Raw genomic sequence first — 17749 nt, forward strand, 5'->3', positions numbered from 1 at the left:
CCGCTACTTTAGGTTTTTGTTTTTTTTAAAACAACGCTGACTATGTACGAGTAATTTTTAACTCAATGACAAAACATTCAAATATGAATCGTTTCAAACATTTTAGATTTGTCTTCTGCCATGATCCTAAAACAATATGTAGCACATTGGGATAATGATAGGTTGTTTTAGATCTGAAATTGATAGAAAGACTTATTAGTTTGGTCACAGGCTGGGTGCCAGACACTGAAATGTGCTCATACCTGGTTCCCTGTGAAAATTCAGTATTCATAGTTTGTGTTTTTGCAACACCATGAAATTATCTTACATAAAGGTGAGTTGTGGTAAATTTATTTAAAATATTTTCTTTGAGAAAAGTTTGCTAAGTAGATCTTCCAGTATTAAAAGGGAAAAGAAAAAGGTATCTCTGTAATTAAGGTAAGAAGATTAACTGTTCATCCATCATGCCAACTCAAGCTCTTTCTTTCCCGTGCAGCAACAAATTTTAGGGCAACAAAGTTCAGAATGGATACAATGACCTGTTTGGACAGCATGCAAGTTATATTAGGTCATTACTTTTACGTCAGTCTGATACATTTGTTAACCAGACTCTGACCGTGGGAAGAGACACAGGAAGTCAGTGTGAGTTGCATACATGCCAGCTCTGTGGGTTCACACGTCAGCTACCTAATGTTGGGCTTTATTTCCTTTTCTTCTTCTTCTTCGCTGTCATCGACCTGTTGTATGACCAGATCGGCAGACCCATCCTCTACAATCTCCACGTATGATCTGTTCTCATCTTCACTCAAGTGCCATCTGGAATCCTTGTCTCCATCTGATGGGGACATAAGATGCTGCTCAGCTTCCAGATCGATGGGGAGGCTGTCTATGCCGACCTCAGCAAGGCACTCGTTACACAGTCTGTAGCGCCTGGTTCCTTCCTGGACCACTTGCCCTGTGAGATCCGTCACGTGGCGTTTGCATTTTCTGCAGATTAGTTTGCAGGCCTGGTGAATCTGCGTAGAGATTTAAGGAGTGATTGAAAAAAAGGAGTTTTCAAAAGCATCACAGTTTGCGATCTTGGTACCAGTTAACAAACCTAGGACATCCGAAACTAATATTAAAACTAACATCTCATTATTAGAAAAAGATCACAGGTTTTGATGATAAGCGGACATCAAAAATACACATCAATTTTCTCTAAACGATGGCTATAATGTTTTTATGATTAATAGCGCATACCTAATAACTTCACAGATCCCTTAATACAACAATACCTTAGTGTCTAAGGTAACAAGGGCCACCTTCCAGAATAATAATAATGGCAAACACTAACCATAGCACATGTACTATTCTAAGGACTTTATAGACCTTAATTTTGGCGAGGGACAAACCTCTTGTTTCATGTGTTATCAGCTGGAGAAAGAAAAATATTTTGTCCCAAATTGAATTTTATCAAAACATTTTTAAAAAAGATTTTATCTTTGGGGCACCTGGGTGGCTCATTTGGTTGAGCATCTAACTCTTTTTTTTTTAATTTTTAAAAATATTTATTTATATTTGAAGGGGGGGAGAGACAGAGTGTGAGTGGGGGAGGGGCAGAGAGAGAGGGAGACACAGAATCTGAAGCAGGTTCCAGGCTCTGAGCTAGCTGCCAGCACAGAGACTGACATGGGGCTCGAACCCACAAACCATGAGATCATGACCTGAGTCAGTCAGATGCTTAACCGACTGAGCCACCCAGGTGCCCCAATCTAACTCTTGATTTCAACTCATGTCATGACCCCAGAATTGTGGGATTGAGCCCCACCTCAGGCTCCACACTGAGCATGGAGCCTGCTTAAAATTTTTTCTTTCTCTCTCTCTCATTCTCTCTAAAATAAAATAAAAAATATACAGGGTGCCTGGGTGGCTCAGTCGGTTAAGTGTCTGACTCTTGATTTTGGCGGGAGCTCAGGAGATCAAGGGCCAAGTTGGGCTCTGCCCTGACAGCATGGAACCTGCTTGGGATTCTCTCTCACCCCCTCTCTGTGTGTCTCTCCCCCTCTCATTCACGCTCTCTCTGTCAAAATAAATAAATAAACTTAAAACAATAAAAAATAAAAAAATAAAACTGGGACACCTGGGTGACTGAGTCGCTTGAGCATCCGATTTCAGCTCAGGTCATAATCTCAAGGGTCGTGAATTCAAGCCCCGCATCAGACTGTCATCAGTGCAGAGTCTGCTTTGGATCCTCTGTCTCCCTCTTCCTCTGCCCCTCCCCTCCCTTCTCTCAAAAATAAAAAATAAAACATTAAGAAATATATGTACATACATATATTTTTATCTTTAAGTAATCTTTACAGCATCGTGGGGCCCAAATCCACAACCCCGAGACCACTGCATGCTCCACCGACTGAGCCAGCCAGGATACATGTTTTTGGATAGAAGGATTTCTTGTCGGTTCTATTAATGAAAGACCCTGTAGAAAGAGGACTAGACTAGGAACTGGAAGGCTTGGGTTCTAGCCCTACTTCTGTCATTTATTAGCCATGTATCTGGAAGCAAGTAATTGAAAACAATATAAACCTGCTTCCAAGATGATAGTCAAAATATTTGACAACTGGGGCGCCTGGGTGGCTCAGTTGGGTAAGCGGCTGACTTCGGCTCAGGTCATGATCTCGCGGTTTGTGGGTTCGAGCCCCAAGTCGGGCTCTGTGCTGACAGCTTGGAGCCTGCCCCCTGCTTCGGATTCTGTGTCTCTTTCTCTCTCTGCCCTTCTCCTGCTCACACTCTCTTTGTCTCGCAAAAATAAATAAGCATTAAAAAATTAAAAAAGAAATTAACAACTAGCAAGGTAGAAGTGCCATCCAAACAAAACAGACGCCTGACAATCACAACAGACACTGGTCCTAACAGTGAAAGAACCAAAGGTTCCGTTATGTGTCAGCCTATTATTATCCCTGCCTCCTTCCTTAACACTAATGGGAATACAACTCAGATTGTGGGAACCAAATGAGTTAATACATGTGAAGTGCTTTGGGAAAAAAGTTGTAAGGTGAGTAATTATGTAATTATACTTAATAACATACAACTTTCCTTTTTTATTTATTTTTCCTTTTTGAGAGAGAGAGAAAGAGGGCACAAGTGAGCAACTAGCAGAGAGGCAGAGAGAGAGAGAGAGAGAATCCTACAAGAGGCAGAGAGAGAGAGAAAGAGACAGGGAGAGACAGAAGCGGGGCTCACCTGAAGCAGGACCTGAACTCACAAACTGTGAGATCATGACCTGAGGCGAAGTCAGATGCTTAACCGACTGAGCCCCCAGGTGCTCTAAACAACTTTCTTTGATAGCTGTCAGAGCAGATTATGGGTTCTACTCTAAAAATCACTATAATTAGTTTTATAAGGTTGAATTAATATTTATGGCATAGTCACTTAGATAATATCAGGACACTATGGAAGTATGCCACCAAACACAAATAGTCAAAAAACCAAGAAAACCAATGCAGTGTGGTAAAATATTTAAGAAAATGTTTGGGAGTACAACTCAATATAGTTATTATTTTCTACTTAACTATTGACGTTAATCAGTAAATACTGAAAGTACACAATTTGAGTGTACCTTTATTTCTCCTGTAGTAATGTTATGGGGTATAATATGTGATATTGTTTTTGTTAAAAAGTTCTGGCATGGATTCCTGTTCATCCTTCATCTCTTCAATTCCAATATGATTATGAAGTCAAAGAAATTAAATAAAACACTATGTTAAAATGGAATATATCATCATGAATTCATTATTTTAAAAACATGTATCTTCCAGCTCTGAAAGACAACAGAGGATCTGAAGTGGGCTCTGTGCTGACAGCAGTGAGCCCAATGTGGGGCTCAAACTCATGAACTACGAGATCATGACCTGAGCTGAAGTCGGATGATCAACCGACTGAGCCACCCAGGTACCCCTGTCCACTGGAATAATCTAAGAGGAATGACACCATAGTAACAATGAGCACCCCAGGTGTCCAAGGTTTGGTTTCTAATTTCATTCCCCATTAAAAGGAACCAAAGGTCTTTTGAGAAATGGCTGATTCCAATTTTGTGACAAGGAAAATATAAGGTGAGTCGTAGGAAATTTGGGGGCCAGAGAATAAGGTCACTTTGAATATTTAATGGAGTTATGACAAAGGGACACAAGAACCAGCTTCAAGTCATCCACACTGGACAAATCGAAGATTTGAGTATCAAAAAGAATAATAGTTGTTGTGGACCCAAACACAAGGAACCAAGGAAAATTCATGAGACTGCATGGTATATAGAAGAAAAAAAAACAAAGCCAGAAAAAAACCTCATATTACTGTTTGAAACTGCTATTAAATCAACTCTTTATTTTGAAAATTGATAATGAAAGGGAAAGTATTAAATCTTTATCCTGTTTCTCCTATAGTAACTATATTTCAAAGTAAACCAGATAGTTTCAGGTGATGGGGGAAAGTTTTACTTATCGAATTCTAGCTAATAATGTCAAAGAAATGATAAAATCAGTAAATCATTCCTCAAGTAAAATTAAAAAATTGGGCAGAGTTTATTAACTGATGTTAATATCTCATTAAATGAATGGCTGATGGAGAAATGGATAATAGCATAATGCCAAAATAGTTCCACTTGGATTCCTTTCTAATCACGGGGTGGAGCCTTTACCTGCACAACTGTGGGATCATGGTATCATTACCTAGCTTCACAACCAATCTTAACAATATGAATGATGGGTCCACCAGATATTATGTGTCTCCCACTGTGACACATTATGTGATAAATAATTTCTCCTTCATGTGTTCTAGCTGAAAGTATTTGCCTTGAATCCATTAAGGCTTTAGATAAAAATTCTGGGTCTAGAAAATGCAGGAGAGGACAGAGGAACAAGCTAAGTGACACCATGTGGAGCATGGCTCACCAAGCAGAGAAATTGAGAGGCAGGTTATTTTGTAAAACAATTATCCTGATATCTCCAGTAAGTGTTACAGAAATAAAAAGGGTGGATGAGAGAGAACTATGCTCTCTTAAAAACATATTTAAGGAACTTAACAATGAGATATAATACAGGGTCCTGCATTGGATACTGGCTTGGACAAACCAGCTATAAAAGGTATTGGGGACTACAGGGAAATGTGAAATTGAACTGGATGTCAGATACAATTTTACTGAGATGGAAAGGTAGATTATTCACTAAAGAGGGGCACCTGGGTGGCTCAGTTGGTTAAGTCGGTTCAGGTCATAATCTCACGGCTTATGGGTTCGAGCCCCATGTTGGGCTCTGTGCTGACAGCTAGCTCAGAGTTTGGAGCCTGTCTTCAGATTCTGTGTCTCCCTCTCTCTCTGACCCTGCTCACGCTGTTTCTCTCTCTCAAAAATAAATAAAACTTTAAAGAAATTAAAAAAAAAGATTATTCCCTAAAGAGAGCAGGCTACAAAATATCATAAGAGGCATGATCTAATTTGGTTAAAAAACATATATATGCATGTGATAAAGTGTTAAGAATGGTACATTTGGGTGATGAAAATAAAGTAGTTTAGGGCGCCTGGGTGGCTCAGTCGGTTGGGCCTCCGACTTCGGCTCAGGTCAGATCTCACGTTCGTGGGTTCGGGCTCCGCGTTCGGCTTTGTGCTGACAGCTAGCTCAGAGCCTGGAGCCTGCTTCAGATTCTGTGTCTCCTTCTCTCTCTGTCCCTCCCCCCCTCATGCTCTGTCTTTCTCTGTATAAAAAATAAATAAAACATTAAAAAAAATAAAGTAGTTTATTTTTCATAGTTTTACTTTTTAGAATACTTCTTCATTGCTTTAAAAAATAAAAGGTTGTTTTTGATTTCAAAAGGTTAATGAAGGCAGAAATTTTGTCTGTTTTGCTCACTGCTGGATACCCAGCGCTGAGAAAAGGGGCTGGCACAAAGATGCTAAAAATATATTTGCTGACTAACTAACTATAAAGCAATGCATGAAGAAATTGCCTTAAGTGATTCGCTGTCCTTCATTTAATATTTTTTTTTTTAGTTTATTTATTTATTTTGAGAAAGAGAGTGAGAGCACAGGGAAGGGGCAGAAAGAGAGGGAGAGAATCCCAAGCAGGGTCTGTGCTGTTAGCACAGAGCCCAATTTGGGGCTTGAACTCACACACTGTGAGATCATGACCTGAGCCGAAATCCAGTTGGATACTCAACCAAATGAGCCATTCAGGTGCCCCGATCCACTGTCCCTTAAAGCTAAAAGGAGCTCATATAAATGGAATAGAAGTCTGAGTAATAGAACAGATTTTGGAAAACATTCTTGTGTCAAGATGAACAGCAGAGTCACTCCAATGTCCTCACCTTATTAACCCACTAGAGTGCTGACCGGCAAAATCCCTGAGATTTTTGACTGCTAACAATCCTGTCCCTGACTGGAAATGGCTCAATCTCCCACCTTGCACCCTTCCTTGAGGAGACTATAGATAAACTAGAGAGAGGCTAGAAAGGGAGTATAGTGGACAGAGGCTGAATAGCAGAAACTAGACAGATCCTTCCAGAAAAGGATTCAAGAACCACCAGCAGATGCTGAGTATCTGAAGTGGTGATTCTGACCCAGATATTTAAGTATCTTCGGTTTACGTGATCTTTGGCTCTTGAAAAGACCAGTATCCAAAAATATATTGGACGTTAAATGAATTATAAGATATATTCAAAAAAATAAATTAAAAAAAAAAGTAAAATGGATATTCAAAATGATATCTCTTACTTCCAGGTCTCAAAGGAGAAGAAAAAAATGTATGTACATTATATATTAAATTATGCATCATGTGCAAAGGAAAACCATTAAGTTGGAAACATTTCCAATATGGTAGAGTCCTATGAAAAGATTTCCCTCAGTATGAGATTTAGTAAATCCTGAAGCAGATAAATGCATACATTTCATAAGAGGTAAAATGATGAAAAATTATATACATACTGTTCGGAAATGGCTACTTAGATGGTCCAACCTACTAAATCTTTTCCCACAAGCCTGACACGGATAGGGCCTCTCTCCTGTGTGGCAGCGAAGGTGGCGTTTGAGGTCCGCTTTCCGCTTCACCACGTGTGTGCAGTATGGGCACTTGAACCGCATCCTGGGCAGATCATCTGTTGGGAGACAGCTGATTAAATTACTGGAAAATTCATCCCAACAATTCTATAACATGAAGAATCCCAAAGGACCTGGAGAGTCCAGTCTTGGAAAGGCCGGAGAAAAGAAGAAAGAAATTGTATTTATTTATTTAATTTATTTATTTATTTTTCCTTTTTTAAAATTTTAATTATTTTTTATTTTGAGAGAGAGAGAGAGCAAGCAGGGGAAGGGAAGGGAGAGAGAGGGAGAGAGAGAATCTCAAGCAGGCTCTAAGTTTCGTGTAGAGCCCAACTCGGGGCTCTATCCCACAACCCCGGGATTGTGACCTGAGTGGAAATCAAGAGTCACTCAGCTGCTTAACCGACTGAGCCATCCAGGCACCCCAAGAAAGAAATTTTATTACGACTAGATTGTTAATGTGATCCTGAGTCCAGAACTGTAACTTTAGTATTTGATGTATTTACAAAGTCGGGTTTAATTTAGACTCTCCCCCTTATCTTTCTATTAAACGTTGTAGAGTCACTAGATTTGAAACAGCAAAAGGTAGTGCTGGATTTTAAAACTGGAGATACAATCCGAATAAAAGTATTTAACATTATAACTTTTAAGTGACTTGCTTTATTTACACATTTTTATCCTCTTGCCTTTACTTTTCATACATCTGTAATACTTTTAAAGGTAAAAAAAAGTCAAGGATATTTAATTTTTGTTCTAAAACTCATGTATTCACGGGGTGCCTGGATGGCGCAGTCAGTAGAACATGCAGCTCTTGATTTGGGGGTCGTGAGTTTAAGCCCCTTGTGGGGCAGAGATTACTAAAAACAAAACAAAACAAAACATATATATACATATACATATATAAACTTTAAAAAATAAAATAAAACTCATGTGTATTCGAAATGTTAGTTGTGACTGGAGGCAAATTTCATCAATTTAATAGCTATTAAATTCAGCTATTCATTATTGAGGTTAGGTTAACATAGCCTAGAATTACAGAAGGTAGTACAGAGCACAAACAGAGAAAAGGTCATTCTTTTGCTGTTTTTAAACTCAACAGACATTCCTCATTTTTGCTCTGTTACTTCACTATGCCTTGGTCAATGGTCAGAGCTCACGGGACGTTTAGTAAGCTCATAATAGGATATAATTTCATGTGTTTTCAGGTTAGTTCGATAGGAAAATGTGATTAACCAAGGTCAAAGTGGTTACCTATTATTGTTTTTAATGTTTATTTATTTTTGAAAGAGAGCGCATGAGCAAGCAGGGGAGGGGCAGAGAGAGAGGGTGGAGAGAGAATCCAAAGTGGGCTCTGCCTTGGCAGCAACGAGCCCAGTGCAGGGCTTGAACTCACAAACCTTGAGATCGTGACCTGAGCCAGTCAGAGCCACCGAGGTGCCCCTTGGTTGCCTATTATTTTAAAATATCTCATCTACCGCTGAATTTTTTAAAAAGTTTATTTATTTGAGAGAGAGAGGATGCACCCGTGAGTAAGCATGGGGGGAGGGGAAGAGAGCAAGGGAGAGAATCTCAAGCAGGCTCCATGTTGTCAGCATGGAACCTGACGCAGGGCTTGAACCCATGAACCATGAGATCATGACCTGAACTGAAATCAAGAGTCTGATGCTTAGCCAACTGAGCCACTCAAGCATCCCACAACCAAATTATTTTTAAAAATTAATGTGACAACTCAGGAAATATGAATACTGACTGGCTATTTACTGATGTTAAGGAACTGCTGGGGTGCCTACAAGACTCAGTCAAGTGTCTGACTTCAGCTCAGGTCACAATCTCGTGGTTTTTGAGTTTGGGCCCTGCACTGGGCTCTGTGCTCACAGCTTGGAGCCTGGAGCCTGGAGCCTGATGCGGATTCTGTGTCGCCCTCTCTCTCTGCCCTTCCCCCACTCATGTCTGTCTCTTGGTCTCTCAAAAATAAAATCATTTTTAAAAATTAAAAAAAAGTAACTGTAAATTTTGTTTAGGTACCATTATGGTATTATAGTGGGTTCTTATTTAAGACTATATTTTAGGGACATTTTCTGAAATATTTACAGATGAGAACTTATGATGTCTGGTATTTGCTTAAAAATAATAAAGGGAGGGGCACCTGGTTTGTGAGATCAAGCCCCGCATTAGAGCCTGTGTGGGATTCTCTCTCTCCCTCGCTCTCTGCCTCTCCCCTGCTCGTGCTCTCTCTCTCTCAAAATAAATAAATAAACTTAGAAAAATAATAATAAAGGGAGGGGTAAGAAGTAGTGATGTGATGAAACAAGACTGACCATGAGTCGGAAGTTGTTCAGACTGGGTAATGGGTACGTGGAGGTGAATTAGCCCATTCTCTTTACTTTTTTATGTTTGAAATTTTCCTAAATTAAAAAATTTTTAAATATACAATCTGAATCTTATAATCAGTAGGCGTTTCATCTTATGGTTTTCCTTTAAATTCACATGTAAACTATTAAGCAAATTTGCTACTTGATTAGTTAATTTGCTGCTTGATTATGACCTGCATTTCTAATCCCTGTTCTCTATGTCAGTCTATGGCAGGGAGGGGAGGATACTGAAACCAACAACGTACATTATAATCTTTTTGCATTTTACTACTATCATGAAAATGAGACGTCTCACATTATTGTTGCATATGGGACTACAGTGTCAATGTTATGGGTTGTGAGTTAAGATCTTTCTAAGTTATGTATTTATATCTCAATAAAATCAAATGTAGTCTCATTTCTTTTAGGTCTTGGGCCTATGAACCTTTGTAAATTCATATGGTTGCTCCATTTAACTTTTCGGTGTAAAAGTACTCCTCCAGAGTAAATACTCAGAAAAAAAAATAACCGATTTAAAGTGAAGATATGCACCTTAGGAATTGAACCATTTAGAAAAGAGCCTTAGGGGTGCCTGGGTGGCTCGGTTGGTCGAGTGTCCAACTTCGGCTCAGGTCATGATGTCACGGTTCATTGGCTCGAGCCCCGTCTCTGGCTCTGTGTCTCCCTCTCTCTCCGCCCCTCCCCAACTTGTGCTTGGTCTCTCTCTGTCTCTCAAAAATAAATAAACATTAAAAAAAATTTTTTTTAAGACTTTAAGCACTTAACAATGACCTAATCATCAGTTGACACAGGTTTGGAAAATCTTGGGCTTTGTACCTCAGAAATCTGTAAGTTTGGACTATTATCAAATTTCTCTCAATTCTTATTTTTAGTTAAAAATTTAGATTTATGTTTTACGCAACCAATTTCGTTAGACGTAGGACTTAAAAAAATCACTTGGTTCAACTGCCTGGAACACTTCAAAGTCAGGGCATCAGAGACAGCACTGATTTGTACAGGAGCCAGAGCCGCACCGAGAGGACTGGGGCTTGTCTGGGGTACCTGAAAAGCTTCTGGATGTGACATCGGACCCTGGACCGTAGGGATAGCCGACGGGAGGAGAGGCCACGTCTGCATCAACCTGTGCTTGTTCCTCCAACTGGGACACATGGCCGGGAGAATCCGATGTCTGAGCTTCTCGTTTGCTCGACTTATAATGAGCCACTTCAGAAGGCTGGGACAGCCTCCAATGTTTGGACTTTTTCATGGAGTCCTTCCTTTGTTCATGCTTGGCCAAAGGTTGCTGGGTGCTCCTTTGGGAGGCTGGATGGTAATTATACTTACTCCAAGACTTTCCGCTTATTATACCTGTTCCCTGATCTGGGCTCAGGTGAGAATGTGGGGATCCGCTTTCTTCTTGCCAGCCGCCACTGTAAAAGGAGGAACGTTCTATACCGTTAGAATTGGCATCTTTATCGGAGAGACTGAAATATCGATCTTTTTCCTTCTCGCTAATGTCTAGAGAAGATTTAATAAAGGTCTTACATACGCTGATGACATCAGTCATCTGAAGGAAGCTAGCAGCTGACATCACTTCTATGACGTTCTGACCAGTAAGAGAGAGTTTGCCGGAATAGACGAAGTCCAGGATAACCGTGAAAGTGTCGGGGGAGAAAGCCTGAAACGTAGCTGTGGTGGGCTGACTGGTCTCCTTGGAGTTCTGAGAAAGGAGCATTTTGAAGTAGCCACTGCTGGCAAATAATACATTTCGATGCGCTTTGAAGACCTTCCCTTCAACCAGAATGCTGCAATCACAAAAGACATCTTGCCTGCGCTGCTCGTTCAGTTGTTGCAGGAGATGGGACTGGTGAGAGGAGATCTCCATGCTGGAGAGAAAAAGACACGCGGTTAGCCGAAATGACACGGCTTTTCCGAGCACAGTCAACCGAGATAACCATCAGAAACGTCCCTCTTGTTTCTACTAAGAGACGCTTTCTTCTTAGAGAAGACAGTCTCCAAGAGACAGGAGATCACTTAGTACTGTGCTATTCGTTACGTGATTCGGGGACAATGATTTGTTCGGTCACCAACCTTTACTAAGCATCTTCTGTGAATCGGGCTTTCTGCTATGTGCTGAACTGAACAGGCTTGCTTCCCACGGGCATGGGGTGTTCAGGCTAGAGGCGGACCAGGCACTAAACCAACTCTCAACGTGAAGTCACAAATGACTTGCCAAGGCCAAAGACAGGAAGACGGTGTTGTGAGTAGAACAGAACGTAAGCCGGTGGAGACTGGGAAGGAGAGCGGTGGGGGTACCTCTCTGAGAAGTAATCTTGAGGCTGGGACCTCAAAGGTGAAGGGGAGTTAGGCAGGGGAAGAAGGAGGGGAAACATTCCTGCTTCTAGCAAAACGGTGATCTAGAAAGTGCTAAAACTCCCCTGCCACAAATCTCTAGAGATACCGGCTAAAATATAACCAAATGTTTTAAACGTACGCTTGGGCTTGGGCTTGCAGCAAAACGAGAAATCCCTAGGTGCCTGCAAGGGGAGAAGGAGCAGAGGCGAAGAAGCAATATGGGCTTGGGTTTCGATCAGCAGCAATCTGGAACCTTCTAAGGCCCACGAACTCAGTGAAGAAAGACTAATAAACTTTGCCCATAAATCCCCAGTGAAAAAACAAAGTTTGTCTTTGTGGGACTTACACTGGAAAAAAAAAAGTGCCTAGGTGAGATATTGAATCTTTTGATCTTTAATTTTTTTTTTAATGTTTGGGAGAGAGCGAGCAAGCAGGGGAGGGGAAGCGAGAAAGGAAGACACAGAATCCAAAGCAGGCTCCAGGCTCCAGGCTCTGAGGTGTCAGGACAGAGCCTGACGCGGGGCTCGAACGCATGAACCACGAAATCATGACCTGAGCCTACGTCGGACGTTTAACCGATGAGCCACCCAGGCGCCCCTCACCCTTTGCTTTTTGAGGTTCTGGAATCCAAATTGATTTTACTTGTTTGGTGTGGCAAACCTCAAGGTGAAAATTTCACGTAAAAATTAGTCCTGGGCGGAGGGGCCCATTGGGCGCCTGGCAGAAGTAAATGCAAAACGGCTCAGGAGGGGTGCTCTCAGGACCCAGGCCAGGTGGGAAGTAAGCTCTGCTTACATTGAACTCAAAGTCATTCCCTTCTTTATATAAAGTGGATGGTTTCCAATACTGGACCATCATGGTGCCTCGTATCTGTTATCTTAAAAACAAACAAGCAAACAAAACCTCCCTTGGTTTCACATCCACCTCTGGCTACTACACGTTTCTTTATAATTTTTAAAAATTTTATTCTTAGCAAACTCTACACCACACTCTACTAAACGTGGAGCTTGCGCGATCAAGAGTCAAGAGTCGTATGCTCACTCCACCGACTGAGCCAGCCAGGCCCCCCCCCCCCGTTACTACTCGTTTGTCTGCTCCCTTCACACAAAATCCACTGAAAGCGTGTTTTGGTTCACTCTTTTCACTTGCGGTCTTCATTTCGCCTGTTCTCTATCAGGTTTCATCCCCAGCCATCAAAACCATTTTTACAAAGCTCATTAGTAACATGCATGTTAAATCCAATGGTCATTTCTTTGTCCTCATTTTACTGATGTGGTGGATTGTTCTCGTCATCCTCACTTTCCTCACTTGATGCCAGGACACCAACTCCTCCATGGTTCTTCTGTCTGCCACTCCTTCTCAGCCTTCTTCGCTGGGTTTTCATTTTCCTAATCTCTAAGTGCTGGGGGATTCTGGATACACTACCCTAAAACACGGCACCTCGGTGTATTGAATATTTGAACTGAAGAAGTTTGGGAAAACGGCAGAAGCATTAAGGTCACTCTGACGCCTCCCTCCCTTCTCCCCTGCAACTAAAATAACCCTACTGTGAGAGGTGCCCTCCCTATACCCAGAGGAAAGAGAATCCTTATCTCAGACAACAAAGGGACGATGCAAAGAATCTGAACAAACAGGCTTCGATGCGTTTCCCCATTTACTAAATTTATCTCCTGCTCCTTGACCTACCATATTCCTCCCCGACCGTCCGCTCTTCATCAAACCTAGCATAAAAATATACTCAGTGTCTAACTGTTTCTTCTGGTTTTCCTTTCCTTTATGAAGGCTTCCGTGTCATGTAAAACCTGTATTATTTGTTTGCATTTCTCATGTTAATCTGTTTTTGTCAGTTTAATTTCCAGACCCAGCCAGGAAGACGGTGAAGGAAAAACTGTCCTTCCCTACAGCTGGAATGCCCCAGGCCTCAGGGCTCAGACCTCCTCTACTGACACTCTTCCTTGGGGGAGCCCATCTAGTCTCGTAGTTTTAAATACCACCTTTGAGCTTATGACTCACAAAAAAGCCTCCAAAGGCTCCCCAACCAGCCTCAAAGTTCTCAGGATCTCAAAGGCCCGACACGATGTGCACCACCCCCTGCACCCACGTGTCTCTATGCCCTCCTCATCCCTGCTCTGCCCTTCACGTGCCGCATTCCAGCTACAAAGACCCCCGCTCAGTCCTGAACATTCAAGGCATGTTCCTGCCATGCAGCCTTTGCCCTTGCTGTTCTGCTTGGGATTTCTTCTCCCAGATAGGAGCATAGCTCACATTCTCACATTCTCAGGTCTCTGTTCAAATGTCACCTTATCAGAGATCTTTCCTTTACCATTCTATATAATCAGTCCCTCCCATTCTCTGTGCCCTTGTTTACGGTTTTCTCCTATTAGAATTTAAGGTAAGAGAGTGGAGACTTGGCCTGCTTTACTTCTGTGTCCCCAGCAAATTGGACAGCACCTGAGCACACGATACATGTCATCAACGTTGCTGAGTGAATGAATCAAAAATTTTAAAACACACAAGGAAATCGTTCTTTATAAAGAAGAATCAGCAGGTGGACCTAACAGGAAAATCGGAACACGAACAATTTTAGAAAATAAAAATCCAAGAGACTATTAAATAAGCTTGTTTAAGACGATCTGGGGGTGCCTGGGTGGCTCAATTGGTTAAGTGTCCAACTTTGGCTCAGGTCATGATCTCATGGTTTGTGGGTTCGAGCCCCGCGTCAGGCTCTGTGCTGACAGCTCTGAGCCTGGAGCCTGTATTGGATTCTGTGTCTCCTTCTCTCTCTGCCCTTCCCTCACTCACTCGCACTCTCTCTCTCTCAAAAACAAATAAGCATTAAAAAAATGTCTTTTTACTATCTAATATGAAACAATTTTGAAAATGTCAGATCAAGGGGCGCCTGGGTGGCTCAGTTGGTTAGCGTCTGGCTTCAGCTCAGGTCACGATCTCATGGTTTGTGGGTTCGAGCCCCATGTCAAGCTCTGTGCTGACAGCTATCTCAGAGCCTGGAGGCTGTCTTCGGATTCTGTGTCTCCATCTCTCTCTCTGACCCTCCCCTGCTCACGCTGTTTCTCTCTCAAAAAGAAAATAAAACATTAAAAAAAAAAAGACAGTCTAAGAGATAAAAGAGAATAAAGAGTAGCATATAGTTATGAGCTTAGATGCTAGAGACGGGTAGCTGAATTTGGAATTTTGGCTCCACCACTTAATAGCTGTATGAACCCAGACAATTTATGTAACCTCTGTATCCATTTCCTTACCTGTAAAATGGAACAAAAAATAGCACTTCTTTCATACAATTATTGTGAGGATTGAATGAGCTGAGGCACACAGAGCTCTCAAAATTATATGTTGGACTTGTAAAAACGACTTCACAAATGTTAGCCATTCTCCTTTTACTCTTATTATTATCCACAAGAAAAGAAACCAGTGGGGGAAAAAAAGAAGAGAGAGGTTTGAGGGGGAACCAAAAGGATTTAATATATGAAAAAGAAATCCATGAAATTAAAACACCTCATGTTGCAAAATGACTGCCCCATCTCCAGCCTGATGTCCACATTCGTGGCAGGAAGAGGAAAAGACAATAGACAATTTGTCTTCTTTTTTTAATGGGGGGGGTAGGGACACGGGGATGGCTTTCCTGGATGCCTCACCCAGAGGATTTACACTTTCAATTCAATGGCTAGAACCATGTCACCTGGTTTTTAAGTGTATACTCCCATTAATGGTATATATCAGTTACTACTTCTCATTTCTATCAGTACTTAATATTATACTTTTTAATTTTGCCAATTTATAAATATGCAATAGTATGTCATTGCTTTTATTTGTGTGGATTGAACAATGAATGTTGATTGACTGTGATTCAGGGATTTACTTGCTCATTACAGTGTTGTTAACTAACACTGTACAACAACTAACTACAAAAAACAATGTTATACTGTAATTATTTATTTAGCTCACATGCCTATGGGTTCGCTAATTTAGGCTGGACTTGTTAGGACAGCTCTGCTGATCTTGCCTGGGTCCACTCACATACCTAGCAGTCCGATGATCTAGGCGGCTTGTCCAGGTGAGCTGTGTTAGTACATGGCTGGCTTGGCCAATTTCACCTCGTGATAATGGCAAAAGTACAAAAGACCAAGTAGAAATAGATGAGGCCTCTTAAGGCTTGGCCTTGCACCCGGCACCCTGTTACATCTACCATACTCTACTAGTCTAAAGCAAATCCCATGGCCAAATCTAAAGTCAAGGGAAGAAATATCTCCTACCCTGTGAACTGTGAAGTCACACAACAAAAGGTGTGATACTGGCAGGGGGTGACGAACAGGGACAATAATGCGCCTACACAATAACCCTTCTTATTTTTCAAGTTGGGTTGTCTTTTTCTAATTGATTTATAGGTATCCTTTAAATATCCAACATACTAATCCTTTATCAGTTATATGCCATGCAAGTATCTTCTCCCCGTCCGTGGTTTGACTTTTTAACTTCACTTAAGGTAGTTTTCATTAGAAAGAAGCTTTTAGGGGCACCTGGGTGGCTCAGTCAGTTAAGCATCTGACTCTCAATTTCGGCTCAGGTCATGATCTCATGGTTCATGGGTTCGAGCCCCAAGTCGGGCTCTGTGCTGATAGTACAAGTCTGCCGGGATTCTCTCTATCTCCCTCTCTCTCTGTCCCTCCCAAGCATGCTCTGTCTCAAAATAAATTAAAAAAAAGAAAAGAAAAAGAAATACTTGTTTCAAGGACATAAAGATTTTTTTTTAAAGTTCTGCTTTTCACTTTTAAGGCTTTAATCTACTATTTATTTTGCATGTGGTATTCTAGTTGTTTTCATTTAGATAACCAATTTTTCTGGCGCTATTTACTGACTAGTCTATCCTTTCCCATTAATCTGTAACACTATCCTGTTATACATTTAGTTTACATAAATTCATGGATCTATTTCTGAGCTCTTCGTTTAGTTCGGTTGGTCTATTTGTCTAACTCTGCAGTGATACTTCACAGTATTAATTATCAAAACTTTATTTTTTTAGTTGAATCATTTTTTTAACATTTATTTATTTCTGAGAGATACAGAGAGACAGAGAACAGGCAGGGGAGGGGCAGAGAGAGGCAGACACAGAATCTAAAGCAGGCTCCAGGCTCTGAGCTGTCAGCAGTGAGCCTGACACAGGGCTCAAACTCATAAACTATGAGATCATGACCTGAGCTGAAGTCAAACACTTAACCAAATGAGCCACCCAGGTGCCTCTAATTACTGAAACTTTAAAATGAATTCCCCCATCTAGTTCTTTAAAAAACATTTAAAAATTGCCTTTCTACTTCCATATAAATATTAGGATAAGCTTATCAAGTTTCACTAAAAAGAAAAAAAATCCCATAGGCATTTATTTTGGAGTTGAATTTATAGATTATGGGAAAACTCACATCTTTATGATATTGAGTCTTATCATCCAGGAACATAGCATAATTCTCCATTTATTTAGGCCTTCTTTCGTATTCTTCAGTAATGTTTCCTTCTTTTCTTGTTTTTTTTTTTTTTTAATGTTTATTTTTGTGTGAGTGAGAGAGTAGGGGAGGGAGTCAGGGAGACACAGAATCCAAAGCAGGCTCCAGGCTCTGAGCTGTCAGCACGACACGGGGCTCGAAACCAGGAAAGGTCATTAGTCCTTTTAGATTAAGGGCCCATCCTACTCTAATATGACCTCATCTTAACTGATTACATGTGCAACAACCATATTTCCAAATAAGGTACCGCAGTTTAGCACTTAGACGTATCTTTGGGGGGAACATAATTCAACCCACAACAATCGAGTAGTGAGTATGTTACATTTTCTGGGTGTTGAGTGATCTTTGCATTCCTGGGATACCTCAACCCAGTCTTTACCTTTGTTTTTCTACTGACTCCGAGACTGAAAAGACAAATTTTCTGCTTTTTTAATTCTCCAGTAATAGTAGGTTGAACTAATAGTGGGTTGAATACGGTCCCCTCA

General features: G+C 41.1%; 1 protein-coding gene across 1 annotated transcript in view; it reads right to left on the reverse strand.

The window, feature by feature from the left end:
- Positions 1-314: 314 nt before the first annotated feature.
- ZBTB8A (zinc finger and BTB domain containing 8A) overlaps positions 315-17749 on the reverse strand; it is a 61340-nt gene continuing 43905 nt past the window's right edge. Inside the window, exons 3-5 of the mRNA XM_029946352.1 lie at positions 10459-11282; positions 6932-7101; positions 315-995 (exon numbers count right to left, since the gene is read on the reverse strand). Of these exons, the coding sequence (XP_029802212.1) occupies positions 663-995; positions 6932-7101; positions 10459-11281 (1326 nt within the window). The 5' untranslated portion in view covers position 11282 and the 3' untranslated portion in view covers positions 315-662. The remainder of the gene's footprint in view (positions 996-6931; positions 7102-10458; positions 11283-17749) is intronic.

The sequence above is a fragment of the Suricata suricatta genome, chromosome 8, assembly GCF_006229205.1.
Source record: "Suricata suricatta isolate VVHF042 chromosome 8, meerkat_22Aug2017_6uvM2_HiC, whole genome shotgun sequence".
Lineage (NCBI taxonomy): Eukaryota > Metazoa > Chordata > Mammalia > Carnivora > Herpestidae > Suricata > Suricata suricatta.